Source organism: Triturus cristatus, chromosome 10 (assembly GCF_964204655.1).
Source record: "Triturus cristatus chromosome 10, aTriCri1.1, whole genome shotgun sequence".
In the NCBI taxonomy this organism is placed as follows: domain Eukaryota; kingdom Metazoa; phylum Chordata; class Amphibia; order Caudata; family Salamandridae; genus Triturus; species Triturus cristatus.
The window spans coordinates 1,196,007,170-1,196,025,622 of NC_140593.1; the positions used below are offsets into that span (position 1 = coordinate 1,196,007,170).

General features: G+C 46.8%; 1 protein-coding gene across 1 annotated transcript in view; it reads right to left on the minus strand.

Moving 5' to 3' along the window:
• SUV39H1 (SUV39H1 histone lysine methyltransferase) overlaps nucleotides 1-18,453 on the minus strand; it is a 94,017-nt gene that overhangs the window by 41,071 nt on the left and 34,493 nt on the right. The window contains exons 3-4 of the mRNA XM_085629620.1: nucleotides 18,000-18,145; nucleotides 10,691-11,356 (exon numbers count right to left, since the gene is read on the minus strand). Of these exons, the coding sequence (XP_085485746.1) occupies nucleotides 10,691-11,356; nucleotides 18,000-18,145 (812 nt within the window). The remainder of the gene's footprint in view (nucleotides 1-10,690; nucleotides 11,357-17,999; nucleotides 18,146-18,453) is intronic.

Here is an 18,453-nt window from a genome sequence, read left to right on the forward strand (position 1 = left end):
TTTTTTTTGTAGCCCAGGAGGGCGTCGACTTCCCACCATTTGGTGTACCTCTCGTGACGTCGGCACGCTTCCTGCGGAAGCTCCCACCTTGGGGGCGCCATCTTCGGATTCTTTTTTTTGTGTTCCGTTTGTGAATCCTAGGCAATTTTATTATTTTCTCCTGAATTATCCTTTTACACACTTCTCTTAAGTCTCTGCTTTTTCTCTATTCTCCTTCTTTCCACCTTCTTCTCTAGCCTCATCTTTCTGGCGGAGGTGGGTGGGTTCGCTAGTGAATCCCGAAAGATCTTCAAGCTGCAAAACTACACCGACAGGCAAGAAACTATTCATTTTGCAGCGTGAATCTTTCTGGATTCACTATGCTGTGCATAGACTTTGTAGCGGTTTGTCATCTTTGTGGCGGCTGGGTGGAAAATGAGCGTTGGTCGTTGAATATATGTTGAAGCACCTTCTGTCCTACTTGTGCTTCCTTGTTCATTTGTATATCCACGCAGTAGTGCTTAGTGAACGTGTGCACTGAAGCCCATGTTGCCGCCAGGCATATGTCTTGAATGGGTGTGTTAGCCAGAAAAGCAATTTTTGCTCCTTTCTTCCTTGTGGAGTGGGCCCGTGCCCCTTCCGATAGTTCTTGCCCTGCCTGTTTGTGGCAGAATTGTATCGTCAGTGCGATCCATCGAGCGATGGTGCTTTTTGTTACTGCTCTACCCAGGAAGCTGGTTGCGAAGGACACAAAAAACAGCTTTGTTTTCCTGTGCTCCTTGGTTCTCTCGATGTAGTGCATCACTGCCCTTCTTGCGTCTGGAGTGTGCAGTGCCCTTTCTGCGCTTGTGGCTGGGTTCTGAAAGAAGCTCGGTATTTGTATTGTCTGGTTCATATGGAATGCCGACACCACCTTCGGCATGAAGTGTGGGTCCGTTCTCATTACGACCCTGTCCTTGTGTATTTGGATGTAAGGTTCTTGCTGTGTTATTGCTTGCAGCTAGTTTACTCTGCGCAGCAAGGTTATTGCCACCAGAAAGGCTGTCTTCATGGTCAGCATTTGTAGTGAGGCCTTGTGGATGGGCTCAAAAGGTGCTATCCTTTTCACCCCTTCCAGGAATCTCTGTACTACTAGTGATGTAAAGAAACTTTTCCCCGTCTCACCTCGTGTGTAAGCTACAAAATCGCTGTTAGGTGTACCCTTAGCGAGGATGAACATAGTTGCCTTTAGTAGGTGTGAGAGGTCTCTCAGCACCGTAGATTCCTTTGTCAACTTGTTCTGCAGTTTTTTTGCTGCACCATTGTGTGAACCTCTTCCATTTTTCCCCATAGCATTCGTGTCGTTGGTCTCCTTGCCTCCCGGAGCACTCGCATGGTGCTTTGTGGTAGCTTAAGGTGTGCGAACTCTATGTCTTCAGGAGCCATGCCGCTAGGCTGAGGCTCTCTGCCTCTGGGTGTAGAACTTCTCCGTTTTGCATGGAGAGTGTCTTTCCTTTTGGTGAACTTGTGGGGTGGCCCCTGTGCCATTTCCATTATTTGTGAGTACCAGGTCTGTCTCGCCCACTGTGGTCCTACTAGGATCAGTGTCATGTTGCTGGTCCTGCACTTGGAGTACCCTGGGTATCAGTGGTATTGGGGGAAAAGCGTGGGCAAATGTTTTTGACCAGCTTATCCATAGGGCATTCCCCTGGGATTGTTTCTCTGGTTGCCTGGATGCAAAGTTTTGGCATTTTGCATTCATGTGTGTTGCAAACAGGTCTATCATCTGTGTACCCCACCTTCTAAATAGCCTTTGCGTTGCCGGTCCATTAAGCTCCCACTCGTGGGATGCTGAAGTCTGCCTGCTGAGCCAGTCTGCTTCCACATTGTCCTTTCCTGGTAGGTGTATGGCCAGCAGGTCTATTTTGAGTAGGATGGCCCATCTCCCAACCTCCTATGCCAGGTTGGATAGAGGGAATGATTGGGTTCCTCCCTGCTTGTTGATGTAGAACATCGTTGTCATGTCTGTTTGTATCAACACCTTCTGGTTGTACAGTTTTTTCTGGAAGGCCTTCAGGGCTAGTAATACGGTCTTCAATTCCAGGTAGTTGATGTCTGACCACATCTGCTGGAGTCCACAGACCCTTCACCCGGAGCTTGTTCATATGTGCTCCCCATCCTATCTGGGATGCGTCTGGTGATGGTCACCGTTGGGCTTGGTGGTGTCAAGGGCTTCCCTATTGTTATGTTCTCCTTGTTCCACCACACTCTCTTCTTGCACTGCGTGCGTTACAACCACTAGATCCTCCCAACTTCCGGTTGCTTGTGACCATTGCTGTTGCAGCCATTCCTGGAATGGTCTCATGTGTGGGCGTACATTTGGGACTAGGTGAATGCATGACGCCATCATCCCCATGATCTTGCTTGCCGTCCTCACTGTCAGAGCTCGCCCCTTCTGGTAGAGGCGCGTCTCCCTCAGCAGGGCCAGTGTTCTCTTGTCGCTGGGGATCATCGTTCTCTGTATGGTGTTGATCTGTGCCCCCAGGAATATCTTCACCTGTTCCGGTTCCATTGAGGATTTCCCCCAGTGAATGGAGAATCCCAGCTTCGTTAGCGTCCTTGTGACCCGCTGTGCGTGTTCCTCACATGTTTCGCGTGAACTTGCTTTTATTAGCCAGTCGTCGAGATAAGGGTATACATGAATCCCTTCCCTCCGCAGGTACGCCGCCACTGCCGCAAGGCATTTTATGAAGACCCTTGGTGCGGACTTTAGTCCCAAAGCCATGGTTGTGAGTTGGTAGTGTTCTTTGTTGATGGAAAATCTTAACAAATGTTTGTGATGCCTGTTCATTGGGATGTGCAGATAGGCATCTTTGAGGTCCACAGTGGACATGACGTCTCCGTCTCTCATCTGAGGGAGTACCTCTTGTAGGGACGTCATTTTGAATTTTTGTGTCCTTACGTACTGGTTTAAGAACCGTAGATCCAGGATGGGTCTTAGTGTTTCGTCCACCTTTGGTACCAGGAAGTAGTTTGAGTACACTCCCTTATTCCTTTCTTTGAATGGTACTGGTTCTATGGCCTCCTTTTGGAGTAGTTCTTGTGCTTCCTCTCGGAGTTGCACTAGCTCCTGTCCTGAGTGTTCCCTTTTCTTTGGTTTCCTGTTTGGATACTGCATAGAGTTGGAAAGGAAACCACCAAACTGTGTGATGTGGAGTATCCATTTGTCTGTTATCTTCTTCCACTCCTGGAAGAAACGTCACAGCCTGCTGCCTACTGGTGTTGCATGTTCGTTGGCGTTTGGTTTGTGTAACCCTCTCTTGCTGACTTTTTGTGCTCTACCCTCGGCGGGATCTTGTGGGTGAGCACGCTTCGCCGGGCAGAGTCACTTTGAGGCAGGTTGTTCTCCCCCTCTTAGTCTTTGCACTCGTCTGTTTCCCCCTACTGCGAAAGGACTGGCCCCGAGGCCGGTACTGCCAAGTTTGTTTCTGCTGCCCCTGCTGGCCGTGATTGTCGCCCTGGTGGCCCTGCTGGAATGTCTGGTGTGACGTTCCCGGCTGGTTTCCACCCCTTCCGTATGGTCTCCGTGTCGGAGTAGCTCTTCTCATCCCTCTGAATTGCAGGGCCCCCATGGACCTTGCCGTTTCGTTATCTTTCTTGAGATGGGTGAGTTTTTCATCCACCGGGGCTCCGAACAGCGTATCCCCGTTGAAAGGGGTGTTCAGGATGTTGTTCTGGATTTCTGGCTTGAAGCCTGAGATCCTGAGCCAGGCCTGCCTTCTTTTCGTTATCCCTATTGCCATCAACCTGCTTGATGTTTCGGCTCCATCCAAGGCCGTTTTAAGGCAAGAATTCGAGATATTCTTCCCTTCCTCCACCAGGTGCGAGGCTCTTTGCTGGTATTGTTCGGGGAGGTGCTTGATTAGCTGCCCCATTTCGTCCCAATGTCGGTATTGGTGTCTGTTTAGTAGGGCATTGGAGTTCGCCATGCGCCAGTGCATTACCGCGTTTCAATCTTCCTCCCAGTCAGGTCCATCCTCCTGCTTTCCTGATCTGGTGGTGGGCCCGAGGTTGCCGGGACATTAGCCCTTTTCCTGGCAGTTGACACAATGATGGAGTCCGCTGTGACGGATCCCTTGATGTAGGAAGGGTCCTGGGAGGAGTGTTTATACTTCTGCTCCGTCCTAGGTGTGATGGCCCTGCATGTTGCTGGGTCCATGAACGCCTCCTTACCTTGGTCCATGACACTTTGGAGCATGGGGAGGAACTGGCTCCTCGTTTGAATGGGGAGCAGCGTTTCCAGTAAAAAGTCTGCTTTAGGCTTTTCTTCCTCCAGCTTGACCCCAAAAGCTGCGGCTGTGCTTTTGATGACCATATTGTAGGCCCCAATGTCATTGGGCGGCGAAGGGCAAGTCTCCACAGGCTCTTCTGGGTTTTCCGCGTTGAGGTCCTGCCACTCCAGGTCCTGTGTCGTCGACGGCGCTGAGCCGTAGTTTGTTGGTCATCATCATCCTCTCCCTCATAGTATAGGTCCTCTTCTTCTCCGGGAGTAATCAACGGTTCTTCGGCGTCGAACTCCTCCTGTTCCTCGACGTCTACGATGACGGACGGTGGTTTCATTGGAATCGTGTATCTTTTCATTTTATCGTCGAACTCCTTTCTTTGTAGGATGCTCTCCATTTCTGCCTCGAGCCTCCTCTTTTTTCTTTCCAACTCTGTGGCCTGTTCGGCGTCGAGCACAGGTCTTTGGCAGAGCCGGCGTCGACACGACCTTCTCTTTCGAAGCAGAGCGCCCCAGTTCTTGGCCTTGCTTCGACGACCTTGGCTTTTCGCCGGTTTTCGCCACCTAGGAGTCCTTTTCGAAGGATTCACCGGGCCGTTAGTCCTTGGGTGCAGCTGCGGTCGTCGAAATTGAGGACTTCGACTCTGATTTTCGAGAGTCTAACTCAGGCTTTCGGGGGCCCTGTCGAGGGTTTAGTGTTAGACGTCTCTCCTACCTTATCAGACGTTTTCTTATCGGTCTCTGCGACCGTGAAGTCATCTGGTCCCTCAGGGACATGGTCTTCCTAGTCGGTGGAGAGGCCCAGTTCGTGCAGCGACGGGGTCTGTCCTTTGCCCTGCATGTTGTAATTGGCTCTCCTCTGTCTCTCTCTAACCCGGAGTGTCTTCGGGGTGAAGACAGAACAGGCGTTGCAGTCTTTGCTCTCGTGGTCGACTGGCAGGCAAAGATTGCAGACCAGGTGTTGGTCCTTCTGCGCGTATTTATGGTGGCAGTTACGGCAGATTTTAAAGGGTGTCTTGTCCATTCATGCGCTCAGGGTCCCCGAGTGCGCATTCTCCGTTGGAAGTCGAAGATAGAGGTTCTCCTTAGTCGTCCCGGATTGTCGATCTTGTTCTCTGTAGTCTCTCAACTTGTTCCCCTCGATGAAACTCTTGCCTTTTCTTCCCAAAAAACTCGAGCTTCACGGTGACGATCCAGACCCAACGGCGGAAAAAAGAATCTGAAGATGGCGCCCCAAGGTGGGAGCTTCCGCAGGAAGCGTGCCGACGTCACGAGAGGTACACCAAATGGTGGGATGTCGACGCTCACCTGGACTACAAAAAACAAAAACAAAAAAAAAACAAAAAAAAAAAAAACCTACGATTCCGGAACCAACCACCAGACCGCGGAATAATGCACAGCATAGTGAATCCAGAAAGATTTGCGCTGCAAAACTATCTGACCCCCCCCTAGCCCCTCTGAGGACAGACTTGCCCCGCAAGAGGACTTCTCTCATACTGCAAACTGATTAACAACTTCCCAGACACTATCCAACATTCGCAGCAACACTGGGACCTAGATTTAGGAGGTTTGGAGGACGATTACTGGCCTAATGCGCCCTTGCCTCCCCTAAGGAGATGGTGATTAGGTCTGGGTTTCGCTTAATACAGTGAAAGATATTACACAGGTCCTTCTATGCATGCACCACCATGGTAAAAATGGGTAGGTCGACAGATGCGAACTGCTGCCAACAGTGTGGACAGTCAGGTATCTTCTATCATAATTTGAGATTGCCCTTCTGTGCGGTGCTATTGGGAGTCAGTGGTACATTCTATTAACAGCCTGTGTGGCAGTGAGATGCTAGTCTCAGTCAAGTGGTCTTGCTCAATAATTTGGACGTGACTGATCGGATTAGGAAGCGAAACTGGATGGCCCCGGTCTGGTAATCGCCAAGTGCAATATTGCACGTTTGCCTGGAAAGCGTGACATTGACTAGTGCATGCTGGCTGAAAAGGTGGTTTATGAGGGCAGGGTTTGTCCTAAAAAGTGGGAGAAAATCTGGGGCAGCTGGAATAATTATAGAGGAGGCCCCTGTACCATCCTCACTTAGGGAAAAGCAAGTGTGCTTCTTTAACTGTATCATTATGAAATACTCCAGTTACAGGGCAGGGGAGCAAAAGTTGAGAAATGTGTACGACCTGTATTGATGTTCTGATGCTTATTTGCCATCTACTGCTAGGATTGTGATGTAGTGTGGTGGACTGACCTATTGTTCTTTTAATATTATTTAATAAACAGATAAAACAATTAAAAAAAAAACTTTTAAAAAACCAAAAAACTTTGCAATTGTTTTTAGCCCCCAGGTAAAGTAGTGCTTAAAGGGCCACCCTATATTGCCAAATGTCTGTTCTGGACCAGTGTCCTTTCATTTGAAGAAAATTGCCAGGTTTCAGCCACTCATATTCGAACTTGTAGTTGTTAATTCAGGCATTAAAAGGAGCAGCTGAAGAATGCTCCGTTAATATTTTGATCTGAATAGAACATCCACATTATGGGTGACGATCAGGTTAGTCAGGCTTTTGCAGTTCACTTCGCTTAAACTTAATTTCATAGAAAACATTTAAGTGACTGGTCAGATGAAAATTAATCATTGTAATAGTGGAGGACTAGAGATTTTGCAATTCTATTTTCTAAGTTCTAGCTCTGTTTTCGGTCAAAGAGAAGGATTACTCATAAGATAATCATCTATTAGTTATTAGATCAGACTGAGGGCCACTTTCCAAATCTGGGCAATGGATTAGGGAAATCTACACTAACTGATCAAAGGGCATTACTCCCTTTTCAGCCCAGAACTTACGCAACGGTAGACAATATATAAGCATCTTCCTTTCACTTTTGCATAATTCCATGTCCCAACCCAATGCTAGGAAAGTACTTGTAGCAACTTTTGTAATTTTCTCTAAGTATATGCTCAACATTTGCTTCTTTATGTTGGACCTCTGGAAAATTAATTGCTATTGTAGATTAAAGCAAAAAATTATTTACCCTTTCCCCTGGCTATCATCTACCTTCGGCCCACTATGCTGGTTCAAGAAGTTCACATGATTGCAGACTCCGAAGTGAAGTAGAGTTGCGTTGTATAAAGAAAGCCTTTTTAAAATATCCTGGTAAGTATAAACACATTCTGTCCATGTTAAAGCGTTCGATTACTGAAGGTTGTAGAAATGTTATCATGTGCCTTTTCAAGCCCGTAATCAAAGTATTGGGTAAATGTACATCCCATTTCCATGGATCTTTGCTCCTGCTGCAGTGGTAGGACTTCATTTGAGCCTATTCAGAAAGATCCCAGGCAAGGACTGTCTGGGTGAAATATACGGTGGTGGGGACTGAAGGTACAGGAAACATTCAGAAATTAGTTGACTCACTCATTTCATACAGTAAAACATCTGCCATCCTAGAATGGATAACAATTGGGGAGCGAGCTGATTGTTCCACTGCTGTGGCTGATGACCACTCTTTCCTTGTGCAGCCTAATGCTTTGGTAATGCTGGTGTTGGGGTCTGGTGATGACCACTCTTTCCTTGTGCAGCCTAATGCTTTGGTAATGCTGGTGTTGGGGTCTGGTGAAAATTGTCGGTTTTACAGAAACTAGGCTTGTGGCAATGCCTTTTTCTAGGCTTACAGCCATCCAGCTGTATGCTTTATTTTCATGCCAGAGCGTTCAATATAAACGCTACGATAATAGGCGTGCTGCCACCTCAGAAACATGGACATTTGTCCTGGGGATTAACAAACTTCATGTAGAAATTTCTAATATACTAGTGTACAGTTTCAGGTAATATTTACTGCACGAGTTTCCAAACACAGATTTCGGGAAGTTCTGATGAATATTTAACATTAGCTGCTGCATCCAATCTGCACTTAATTTAACAATCCTTCTCTTCTGTTAGAGATTTAGGTTAGGTGGCAGATTCGAAACTGCATGAGCAGCTTCTGAAAGGGAGCAAATTGCACCGGTTACTCGGCTTTCAGAGTTGAAGTGTCCGACCGCCAGGTAAAACAGATGCTACATTGATCATTACCTCTACGTCCCTCGTCCCAGTCATTACTACGAAGGTATTCCACCTGACAGGAAACACTTTCAGACTCCACCCACCCTCCTGCCAGGGGCTATAAGTACATAGCCAACAGAAAGTACTTCCTGTTCGGTTTCCTGTCGGTGGACCGGACGGGTGACGCTGGGGTAGGTGCTGGGCCCTTACCTGCTACTTGCTTGTCCTGTTCCCTCCTTTGTTGGGCTCTGGGGGTGCTTCTGGACCCACGTGGGAGCTGCAGGAGTCGTGACGCCTGGCCTCCTAGATTCCGACAGTGCCTGGTTTCCTGTGCTGCTGGGCTGGACAAGTCTCTTTCGTCCGTGTCGTGGCTGCGGGTCTCTTTGGTGCTGGGGAGTCTCCCGGGGGTGTGTTCCCTCCTGCGGATGCTTGACTTGCTGCTTCCCACCGTCTGTCTCCTGCCATCTCGGGGGGTGATACGGATTTTCTCCCTGCTGCTGCTTTCTCTGGCTTATCAGGGCTCTGGTATGCCTTGCCCTTCTGGGGTTCAAGCTTTTTTCACTTGCTGCACTCCACTTTTGTGTTCGGTCTTTGTTCTGTGTATGGTGTTCCAAAGGCCTTCTGGTTTCGTGCTTTGGTATGCCTCATTAGTAATGACTAGGTCGAGGACGAGGGACGTAGAGGTAATGCTATGATTACTTACCGGTAATCCCCATTACTATTAGTCCTACTCGTCCTCGACCCAGTCATGCTTCCCACCCACCCTACCTGTTCAGGCCTTTGTTGCTTGGTATGTCAGGAAGTGCTTTCTGTTGGCTATGTACTTATAGCCCCTGGCAGGAGGTTGGGTGGAGTCTAAAAGTTTCCTGTCAGGTGGAATACCTCATTAGTAATGACTGGGTCAAGGACGAGTAGGACTAAGAGTAATGGGGATTACCAGTAAGTAATCATAGCAACATCAACTACGCAAGCAAATCAGCAGTTAACGTGAGCGGGCCAGTTAGATCTTACCTGTGTTTCTCCATCGTTACAAGCCTGTGCTTTATCTACACAGAACAGAAGAATGAGGCAGGTCTACCAGAAGGAGAGCCAAAAACCTTCTGGCTGACATCAGCTTGCACTTTACTCTGGCGTGATTCCAGTTACAGAAACACCATGGACTCAGAACAGGGTGAATCCAAGAGAATGAAAACCAACAGAGGAACAATCTGGTAAAGCAAGAGAATGCTGAAGTATCTACTACATCCATAACACTTCAGCCTGCTGGGCTCGGCCTAGGGGTTAAGAAGGGGGGTGAGCCAGACTGTGAAAAAATAAATCTTTTCCTCATGAAAGTGTAGAATGTTCCAGGCAATGGAGAAAGTAAGAGTTCAAAAAGTCTTTTCGCACAAGGAGGCAAAAAAGGCAATAAATCCTACCGAAATTACGTTCCCTGTAGATGTCCAAGGAAGTTAACCCAAGTTTCAGGGGCATAAGGATGAGATGGGCCAAAGATGAAGAGGGACATCAAAACCTTTGCAAAACAAAAACGGAGAACAAGATATTTGGAGGTAAAAAAAAAAAAATCCATACTGCACCCTCTCTAGGCAGCAAAGCCATGTAAAGTGCAGGAACTAGGTACACCACACCATGCCACCGACTCTTGCAGCTAGCCATTAACCTTCTAGGTTCCAAGAACAGGGCATGCGAGTATGCGCAAATAAATCAGATAAGATCAATAAAATACAAATGGGCCCTAAAAGTCCACACTGGAGCAGAGGATAGGACACACAAACCAGAAAACCTAAGTATTTAGACCCACACCTTTGTCACTTCTAACCCCTCCCCACTACTTTCATGAGACAGGAACTGTTCTAGCATTATTCAGTGACGCGTTTCATTATCTATTCCACAACATCCAGTGACTGAAGGAGTAAACTACATTACACATGCACGAAAATCATACTCCTACACCGCAATCCTCTGGTCGCCACTGTTTTAGTAACAGGTGAGGCTTCCTAACAGGAACTGGGACAGACTCTAGAAGCAGAATGCGGAAACTGCATCATTAAAGTGCAAAGCTGCCATTAACCCCAACCCTTCCTTACCCCAGTAACCGAAATCCACATTCCTCCATCTAGAATGCTATCAACTCACTTCAGACAACAAATTAAGACAGCTGGGAATCGGACACAAGACAGTACGCATGTATGTAGCAGGTCATTCCAGAATTTGTACAATCTCAAGAACTAGAACATACTACAATTTGAATTGTCAAGAAGCCTGCAAGCTACAAGCCGAGATGTGGGCCATGCTACGCAACATCACATTCCTGTTCCACCTTCAGAAGAAGCACCTCTTTATAGAACAAGACCTGCCAACAGAATAGTGAAGGCGAATACCACTGACCAACAAGACAAAAAAAATAAAAAAATCCTACCTCCCCAACATACTCCATGACAAAACTGTTCTTCCGGATCTTCTCCAATGTGCGCACACCCCAACCCCGATGGTTGGGGGTTCGGAATATACACATGTCGTACTGGATACCCTTCTGCACCACCCGGTTGGGGCAGTCCATGCCACACAGGCAGCGCTTGTTGCACTCGTAGATCGGCTTGCCAGCCCTAATCTTCACCTGGCCCTGGTCATTGTAGGCAAAGCGGTTCTGGGATGCACCAGGGCAGCAGCCGTCTACTGCTATCATGTAGCAGTCTTTGCATTCACAGCCCACTGCCACTTCAGTTAGGTTGATGCCATCACCGACCTTATACTCATTGATGTACACAAAGTCTTTGGGTGGGCCCTCCAGATCGACTTCATTTTCCACCTTGATAATGCCGTTGTGGTTGCGCTTGACATTGAGATGATGCTCCCACTGGCGCAGGGCTTTGCGTTGTTTAGCCTTTTGCACCAAGTAGCTGGAGAGGCTCTGGTCCAGCCGACGCACACCCTTTCGTAGCTTGCCCTCTCGGCGGATAACTTCATTTTCAAGGTCTTTGTGGAACTGCTTTAGTAGATTGATGCACTTTAGGTTCTTGCGGGGCTCCCAGGTATTTTGCGATTCAGGATACCCTTTCCACTTCACCATATAAAATTCCTCATCCTGCAAAACATGAAACACAAGGATAGCATTCAAGGTTCTCGTGAGACAAGAGTTCATACAATGCAGCTCTGGTTTCTAAAAAGTGTAGTCTTCACAAAATTTACTGGGATTTCACACTAGTGACCAACCTGTACAGTAACAGGCTGAGTCAATCTCTCTACCACCAGAACTATAACCTCTCTAATGCATGTAATAATCTTAGAATAATTATCCCCATAGTCTGAAATAACCTCGAGTAGCATTGGCAAAGCCAACAGGTCTCACTTATGAAAGGTATTGACTTTGTCAAACAAGTTACTTAACTTTAAAAAGACCTTTCCTGGGAGAGCCTAAACCGCAGATTTTTCACTTTGTGAATTGCCCCCGGTGAGACTGAATCTGGCAACATTTTGCTAGCACTTCCCTCACAAGTAATCAGGCAGCATTATGCAACTCCTCGTCTAATCAAATCACAGGTGTGACATCAGGGCCCCCCCCCCATTTATCCAACACCTCCGAGTGCAGAAGTCATTTTTTTTCTGATCTCGGTCCGCACTGTCAGAGGAGGAACCACTGGAATCAGAATGGCAGAGGGTAACAGAGGGCCTTACCGATTGCTTGATTAACATCTTTTGCCATCTCAGCAAGGCACGCCTCAATCGATTTTTCCCCATTTTTATGCAGGCTTCCCGAGGGGAGAAATCTTCCCCTTCCACCAGAACTGAGCTACTTTGCACTCAGATGTCAATCGGGTACTTAATTTATTCTTGTCCTGGCAACATAACAGGTTTGTCTCAAAAGGAGCTTTCAGCAAAATTGGCCATGCCTTGTGTCCTGCAGTATCTCCACAAAAGGGGTTTCTTTTAAAGTCAATAGACAGACTAAGTCCAATACTAGGGTTATCACATTGCCAGCCATTCTCCTAAGCTGTGTGTGGTGCAGTGCCTCAAGGTGTATGAGGAGAAGTCAGAGGAATTCTGATCACCAGGTGAACAGCAACTTCTTGTAGCCCCCCGTAACCCGCACAAGGCGGTTTCTTCTCCCACACTAGCCCACTTGGTTTGATGTGTAATGCAGAAAGCAAGGTGTTCAGGGAACACTCTGAGAGGGGAGATGGCCTCGAAGGCTTTCAGCCTAGGTGCCCATTTGAAGGACATCATGAATGCAGCAGACTGCTTCTCATATTCCACCTTTAAAAGATTCTTCTTTTAGCCAGTGCTAGGAATGGCTCATTTGGTGGCAAGCAAGCTTTGCACTAGCATAAAATTCGATCCAGTCCAGACATAGAATGAAAAATTTCCTAGCTGTCGTAACTCAAAGTTTCAATTCTCTTAAGGACTCTGAGGCAAGGATTTTTCCACCTGGTAATGAATCTCAACTGTACTGCCCTCTGGCGGCTAGTAAGTATTGTATTTTCTGCTAGTTTCAGATGGTTTTATACTGATGTGATGACCCAAGTGGGGTTGTAATGTGATTGAAACTAGGTTTAACATTGGTTATGTTCATGCTTGATTCCCCCCCCCCCCCCCTTTTTTTTTTTTAGGGGCTGAAGTTGGTAAACCGTATCCATGAAGACCGTGCAGTGGTATGAATCGTTCAAAGAGGACATTCGAACAAAGAAATGGGACTTCATCCGGACAACAAGAACAGCCAATTAATAACCAGCAGTCCGGATAAGTTCTCCCCAGTGCTGGAAGATGCTCAATGCCATCTCAAAGTTTAACTGCCATTCGGGATATGCTCAACAACGTTGCAAGTTTGTTCGCTGGGTATTTAGAGAGAAAGTCAGGTGTTGGGGGATATGCCCTAATCATTGTCATTTCCAGCCTCATTGTACAGGACCCTAGGCCCCATGCTAGTCTGTTTGTTGCAATAACACATGGCAGTATGGGTTTCCATGAGAACCTGTACCCATTTCTCTAAAGGTCAGGAGGAAATTTCTTCAGTGCCAAGCAAATAGCTAGCAAATCCAAAAACTGGATATGGATGCAAGCCTCTGCAAAGACCAGTCTGCTGATCTCCACCTCTGCCAAGCGGCACCCTCAACCCAGCAGCGATGCGTCCCTCAACCATTAACTCTGGGTGGGGTAAGGAGAATGGTCCGCTGCTGGTCCTTTGGCGGTCCAGCAGCCACTATTGGATGTCATTAGCAGTCTCCTTCAATGCCAGGGTGGACTCCAAGTCCCCCTGGCACTGCCCCCCCCCCCCCGAGATGACTCCAATGAAGGGTGATCCGTTGTGAGTTAGGTGTGACTTCAGCACTTTGCTGGAAAAATCCAACGCTGTCAAGTCAGCTGTCGTCTGGAGGTGGCTTACGAGTGCTTAAAGACCGCCAGTCTTCAGTAGCCAGCTGAAGTGTGGGAAGACCAGCTGAAGTATGGGAAGACCAGCATTCCCAACCTTTGCAGATAGGCTGCAGCCACCACCATCACCTTGGTGAACGCCAGAGGTGCTTTGGTAAGGCCGAAAGGGGAGGACCTTAAATTGGGACAGTCAAGTGGAAATGAGTGTTATGTTACCTAAGCTTGAATAGCGCAAAAGCTCACTTACCAAGGAGTATCCCGGCGCATTACGGCAGTCTAAGGGTAAACTAGCAGATGATACTTTAAAAAGTCACGTTTTCAGCAATTTTTTACACCTAAAATCCTGATGGGAGCGAATCTGCATGGTTAGACTGTTCCAATGGTGGGAAGCCGGTAAGAAAAACAACCAAATCCCCGCACCTGGGTGTGCATATGCGCCACGAGTTGAAAAGTGCTTTATTCATAGACCTCAAGTCTCCACCCGGACAGTACCATGAATGCCTCACACGAAGATATGTAGAACCAATTCTGGAAAAAGTGCCCTAGGAGTAAGGCACATGAGTTAACAGATTACACTTTTACAGGTAGCCAGTGCAAATTTCTTTAAATGGTTCAGAAGGAGAACTGGGAGGAAGTTAACTAACCAAAAGACTGCTGTATGTTGTACCACCTGTAGTTTGGAGAGGAGAGGCTCATATCCTCCACCAAAAGTGTGTTCCCAAGTCCAATCAACTCATTAGGAGGGCCTGGACAATCATTTGCCTGGAACTCTTTGGGAGCCAGGGGGACACTTTCCTGAGCAGTTGTAGGGTGCCAAAACAAGTACTGTAAATGGAAGTCATCTGCTCCTTCATGGAGAGCTTATTGTTGACCAGAAAACCAATGTTTACCGCTCCCTCAAGGCAGACAATAGTACCAAGATCTTCCGGCTTCCAGCCTTTTGACCACTATTCTTGCGCCTTCCTAAATAGGTGGATTTCTGCCTTTCCTCTGAGTTGTCAACAACTTTGACTCATCCAAGCCGCCACCTTGCTCATAAATCAGTAAATCTAGCTTTGTAGGCTGCTGGACAGAGGGCTAAATAGGATGTTGCCCCTGGGGGCTTGGCCACTGTTGCCTGGATCACTGTCCAAAAGGACTGGGAGAACTGTTGCTGCAGAGTTGTGCAAGGATGCTTCCTCTGAGGATATCCCTGGCCAAACCTTGAAGGGGGTTTGGGGTTGCTCTGGAGCCTGCCAATCAGGTGGAGCTAGGCCTAGAAAGTAAGCGGTATCTTTGCTCTTTAAATCTCTCCAGGGGAGAGTCCGCCTTTGCTACAAACACCCACAGCTGTCAAAGGGGATTTTCATAAGGAGCTGTTCGACGTCTGATAAAAAAAGCTTGTGGAATGACTACAGGCATGGCGCTGCAGCACCCAGCTGGTCCCGACTGCCCTTTGCAGTAAGCCATGTCCATGATTGAATATGGAGTATTTCACTGCGTCCTGGCCATCTGATCAGTCATTGTAGGGTAGGCCAGACATCAGGGACAGCTACCAGGGTATGCACTTCTCTGTCCCATAACATGGGCAAATATCTCCAAGAGACAGAAGTGTTAAAGGACTGGAGAGCAAGCATGGAAGGAGAACACCATGTGTTTAGCTAACCGTTCCATGCACTTAGATGGTCTGTTAGGCGGAAAAGCATTGGGTTGAGGCATATATGCTTGCACCACTAGCCTCTCCTGGGTGGGATGCTGAAGTAGGAAGAAAAGAGCCCTGGGAAACAGGTCTATGTCACATTGCCACCTGCCTGTTTTCTGGGTTACATCGATTAGTGTTTTACTGAACGAGTACAGAAGTTCATATGGCCTTACTTCGGTTATCAGGGGGTTGGCTGAAGTGAGGTCTAACCCCTCCAACACCTTCCTAATTGCATTTGAGGCAGACTGCTCAGTTGCATGCACATGCATTAGACCAATGTCTAGAGAGGCATCGCATCTTGTAGGTCATCAAACAGCTTGCCATCATCAGGGTCGCCATAAATGCCATTTGCATCATCAAGGTATTGGCTTTGCCTCAGTTGTGGAAAAATGATTTCATAGTCTGATGAGATAAATCGGCTCTGCTTCGGGTGTTGGAACTCAAGCTGGCGGTCTGTCACAGCATCAAAGTATGTGGTGCTGTGAACAAGGGAGGGGTCTGGTTTGAATCAAGAAACATGGAAAGTAGGCGTCTGGGACAGAACCTCAAGCGGTAACAAGACTGGAGGCCACCTCCGTTCCGTAGGGCCTCAAGACATGCTAGAGTGACTGAAAGGCAACCAAAATTGGGTCCAAGGCGTATTTCAGCTCTTGAGGCTTTCCACCTAGCCCGGAAAGATAGTGTGCACTGGGATCAATGTAATAGGCTCCAACATGGGAGAGCAATTCTGGTGCCTAGGGAGCTGTGGACTCTTAACAGCAGGAGTGGAGGGACACCGAAGACCCATGTTTGGACTGCTTATGCTTTTTCAGCCTTCCTGACCCACTTACTTCAAAGTCTACCATTCACAGGAGCGCGTCCTTGACTGGGACTACTTTTTCAACTTAGTCCACAGTTTGGAACAGCAGGTTTCGCGGCACGATCTTGGATAGTCTTGCGAATCATTTTCGTGCAGCACTCACAAGACACCAAGTTCTGTTTAGATCAGACACCACAGACTTGGGCGTCTTTCACCAACATTTGTCAATGGCAATCTAGACCCTGTAGTCTTCTGGAGAGAGACCTGTCTGCACGCTAGAAATTGAAGAGTAAAAATGTCAGAGTGACAGGATTGATGAAGCTCTGGATCCACACTGAAAAGAACAGACGTCAGTGTGCAGAGGTTGCTCACATATGGGGGCAGATACCGCACACCAGGGACGGGATGGATCAGAATCAGATGTCCTAAAACTCCTTAAACACAACTTTCAGTAAATTAGATTACTACCATCTACTTTTGGGAACTTTCAGATCTTTCTACCCCCAGCACCCCAAAGTTCCCAAATATTAGCTGTGTGGTTAGAGCTAATTAACAAGGATATTAAACACAAAGAATCATATTGAATTATATCCAAGTGACCAAATTAGAAGCTCAATTAACCCACCTACAAAGAGGCAAACTGTTGATTAATTGCAAGCTCTTGTCGGCAGACACGGTCTACTGTACCCAGACTGTTTGGCTAGCCAACCAGAAGCTGGGGTAAATTTTGAGAAGCAATGATAAAAATGCAATCTTCCTCCATTTAAGATTATCATACATGTTAAGCCTATGGATCTATTAAAAGTTGCCCTTCTATACTTTCCACTCAAAAGGGCAGAAATGCAGCACAATTTAAAATCAGCAAGGCAGCTCGTGGCAACATTCATCAAAAGTTAGCCCCAAAATTACAGGAGGGGTAAATGAATGGAAGCGCAATAATCTGACAAACTACAAAGAGACACTGCACACTGTTGTTTCCACTGCTATACAACTCAATTTGCTTTAATGTTCTTGTAATTCGGCAGCCCAATCATTTCACGGTCCCAGTTTTGGACTCAAGAGAAATGCCTCTATTTTCCAGCAGGGCTACCACCAGCTCCTCAAAACAAACCCTAGTACAGTGAAGTCAGAAGCCCACAGACACACCAGGAAATACTTAGAATCTGTATAAACTAAATTGTAGCCTGCCTACCGTCCCTAGCTGCAGTATAATCTCTGCCACCTTTCGTTCGGTATCAACCACCAAAACGAAGTACCCACAAAGCTCACATGTATTCAGCTTCAAACTGAGAACTATATATTTCTATGGTGAGCTATGGCAAGCCCCTATAAACTAAGCAGTGAATACTTTGCCACTGGTTAGCAAGCGCATGTGGAAACAGCCAGCTCCTAGTTGAGAGTCCGTTTGGGGGTGTGAAAAGACCCACACCAACTTTCCTGGTTATGACTGAGAGCAGCTCCGTTTACCTGTATTTCTAAAAAAATGTTATAATCACATAGGTACTCTACTTTAAAGTCAACTCAAAAGAATCTTTATTTGGTCGATCAAGCCATAAAAGACAAATACAATATATCACACGTAAAAAATCATTATGAATAATTACAGGAATCGAACACTGGTCAATTAAATGTTAAAAACAAGAGCAGCTAGGCACCATAAAAATCCAGTAAAAACAAGGTAAATTAAGAACCATACAAAGTAAATAAATCAGCAATAAAAAAAATCCATCCCAACATTAACAGTAGTAGCCCTCCATACTCTAATAGGGGCTTATAAAAAAAACATACATGCTAAAGCAAATGGTAGTAGCTTAAGAAGGTGCTTAAGTGCATGATTAAAATAAGAACAGAAATACAAAGGGAGGGAGCAGCTCTGCTTACCTGTACTTTTTTATAATCACATAGGTACTCTACTTCAAAGTCACATAGGTTCTTCTTATTGACATCGAGCAAAGCACATGACAACTTCTCCAAACGGCACAGGTCCTGCAGTCGATCCCAGGAAGATTTGCAAGAGACGGCACAACCTAAGGAAAACAGAAATAATCACAAATGGCATACATTAAGTAGCCAAATAACACTTTATATCAAAGCAGACAAGTTAGTGCTACTATTGAATTTAGACGCAGATGAACAAGCAGAGAAACTGGACATCCTACCCAACTCATGATAGCGGTTACCAACAAACGTTTGAATGGCGTTTTGCAAGAAATGTGTTCTTTTCAAAGCTTGCCTGACAGGTCATCTAAACACCGGTTTTAAAAACAGTATAACCTTCCTTTAAGAGACCAAGCTGCTCTGCCAGCTAATAAAATACGGAGTTTACGAATTTACT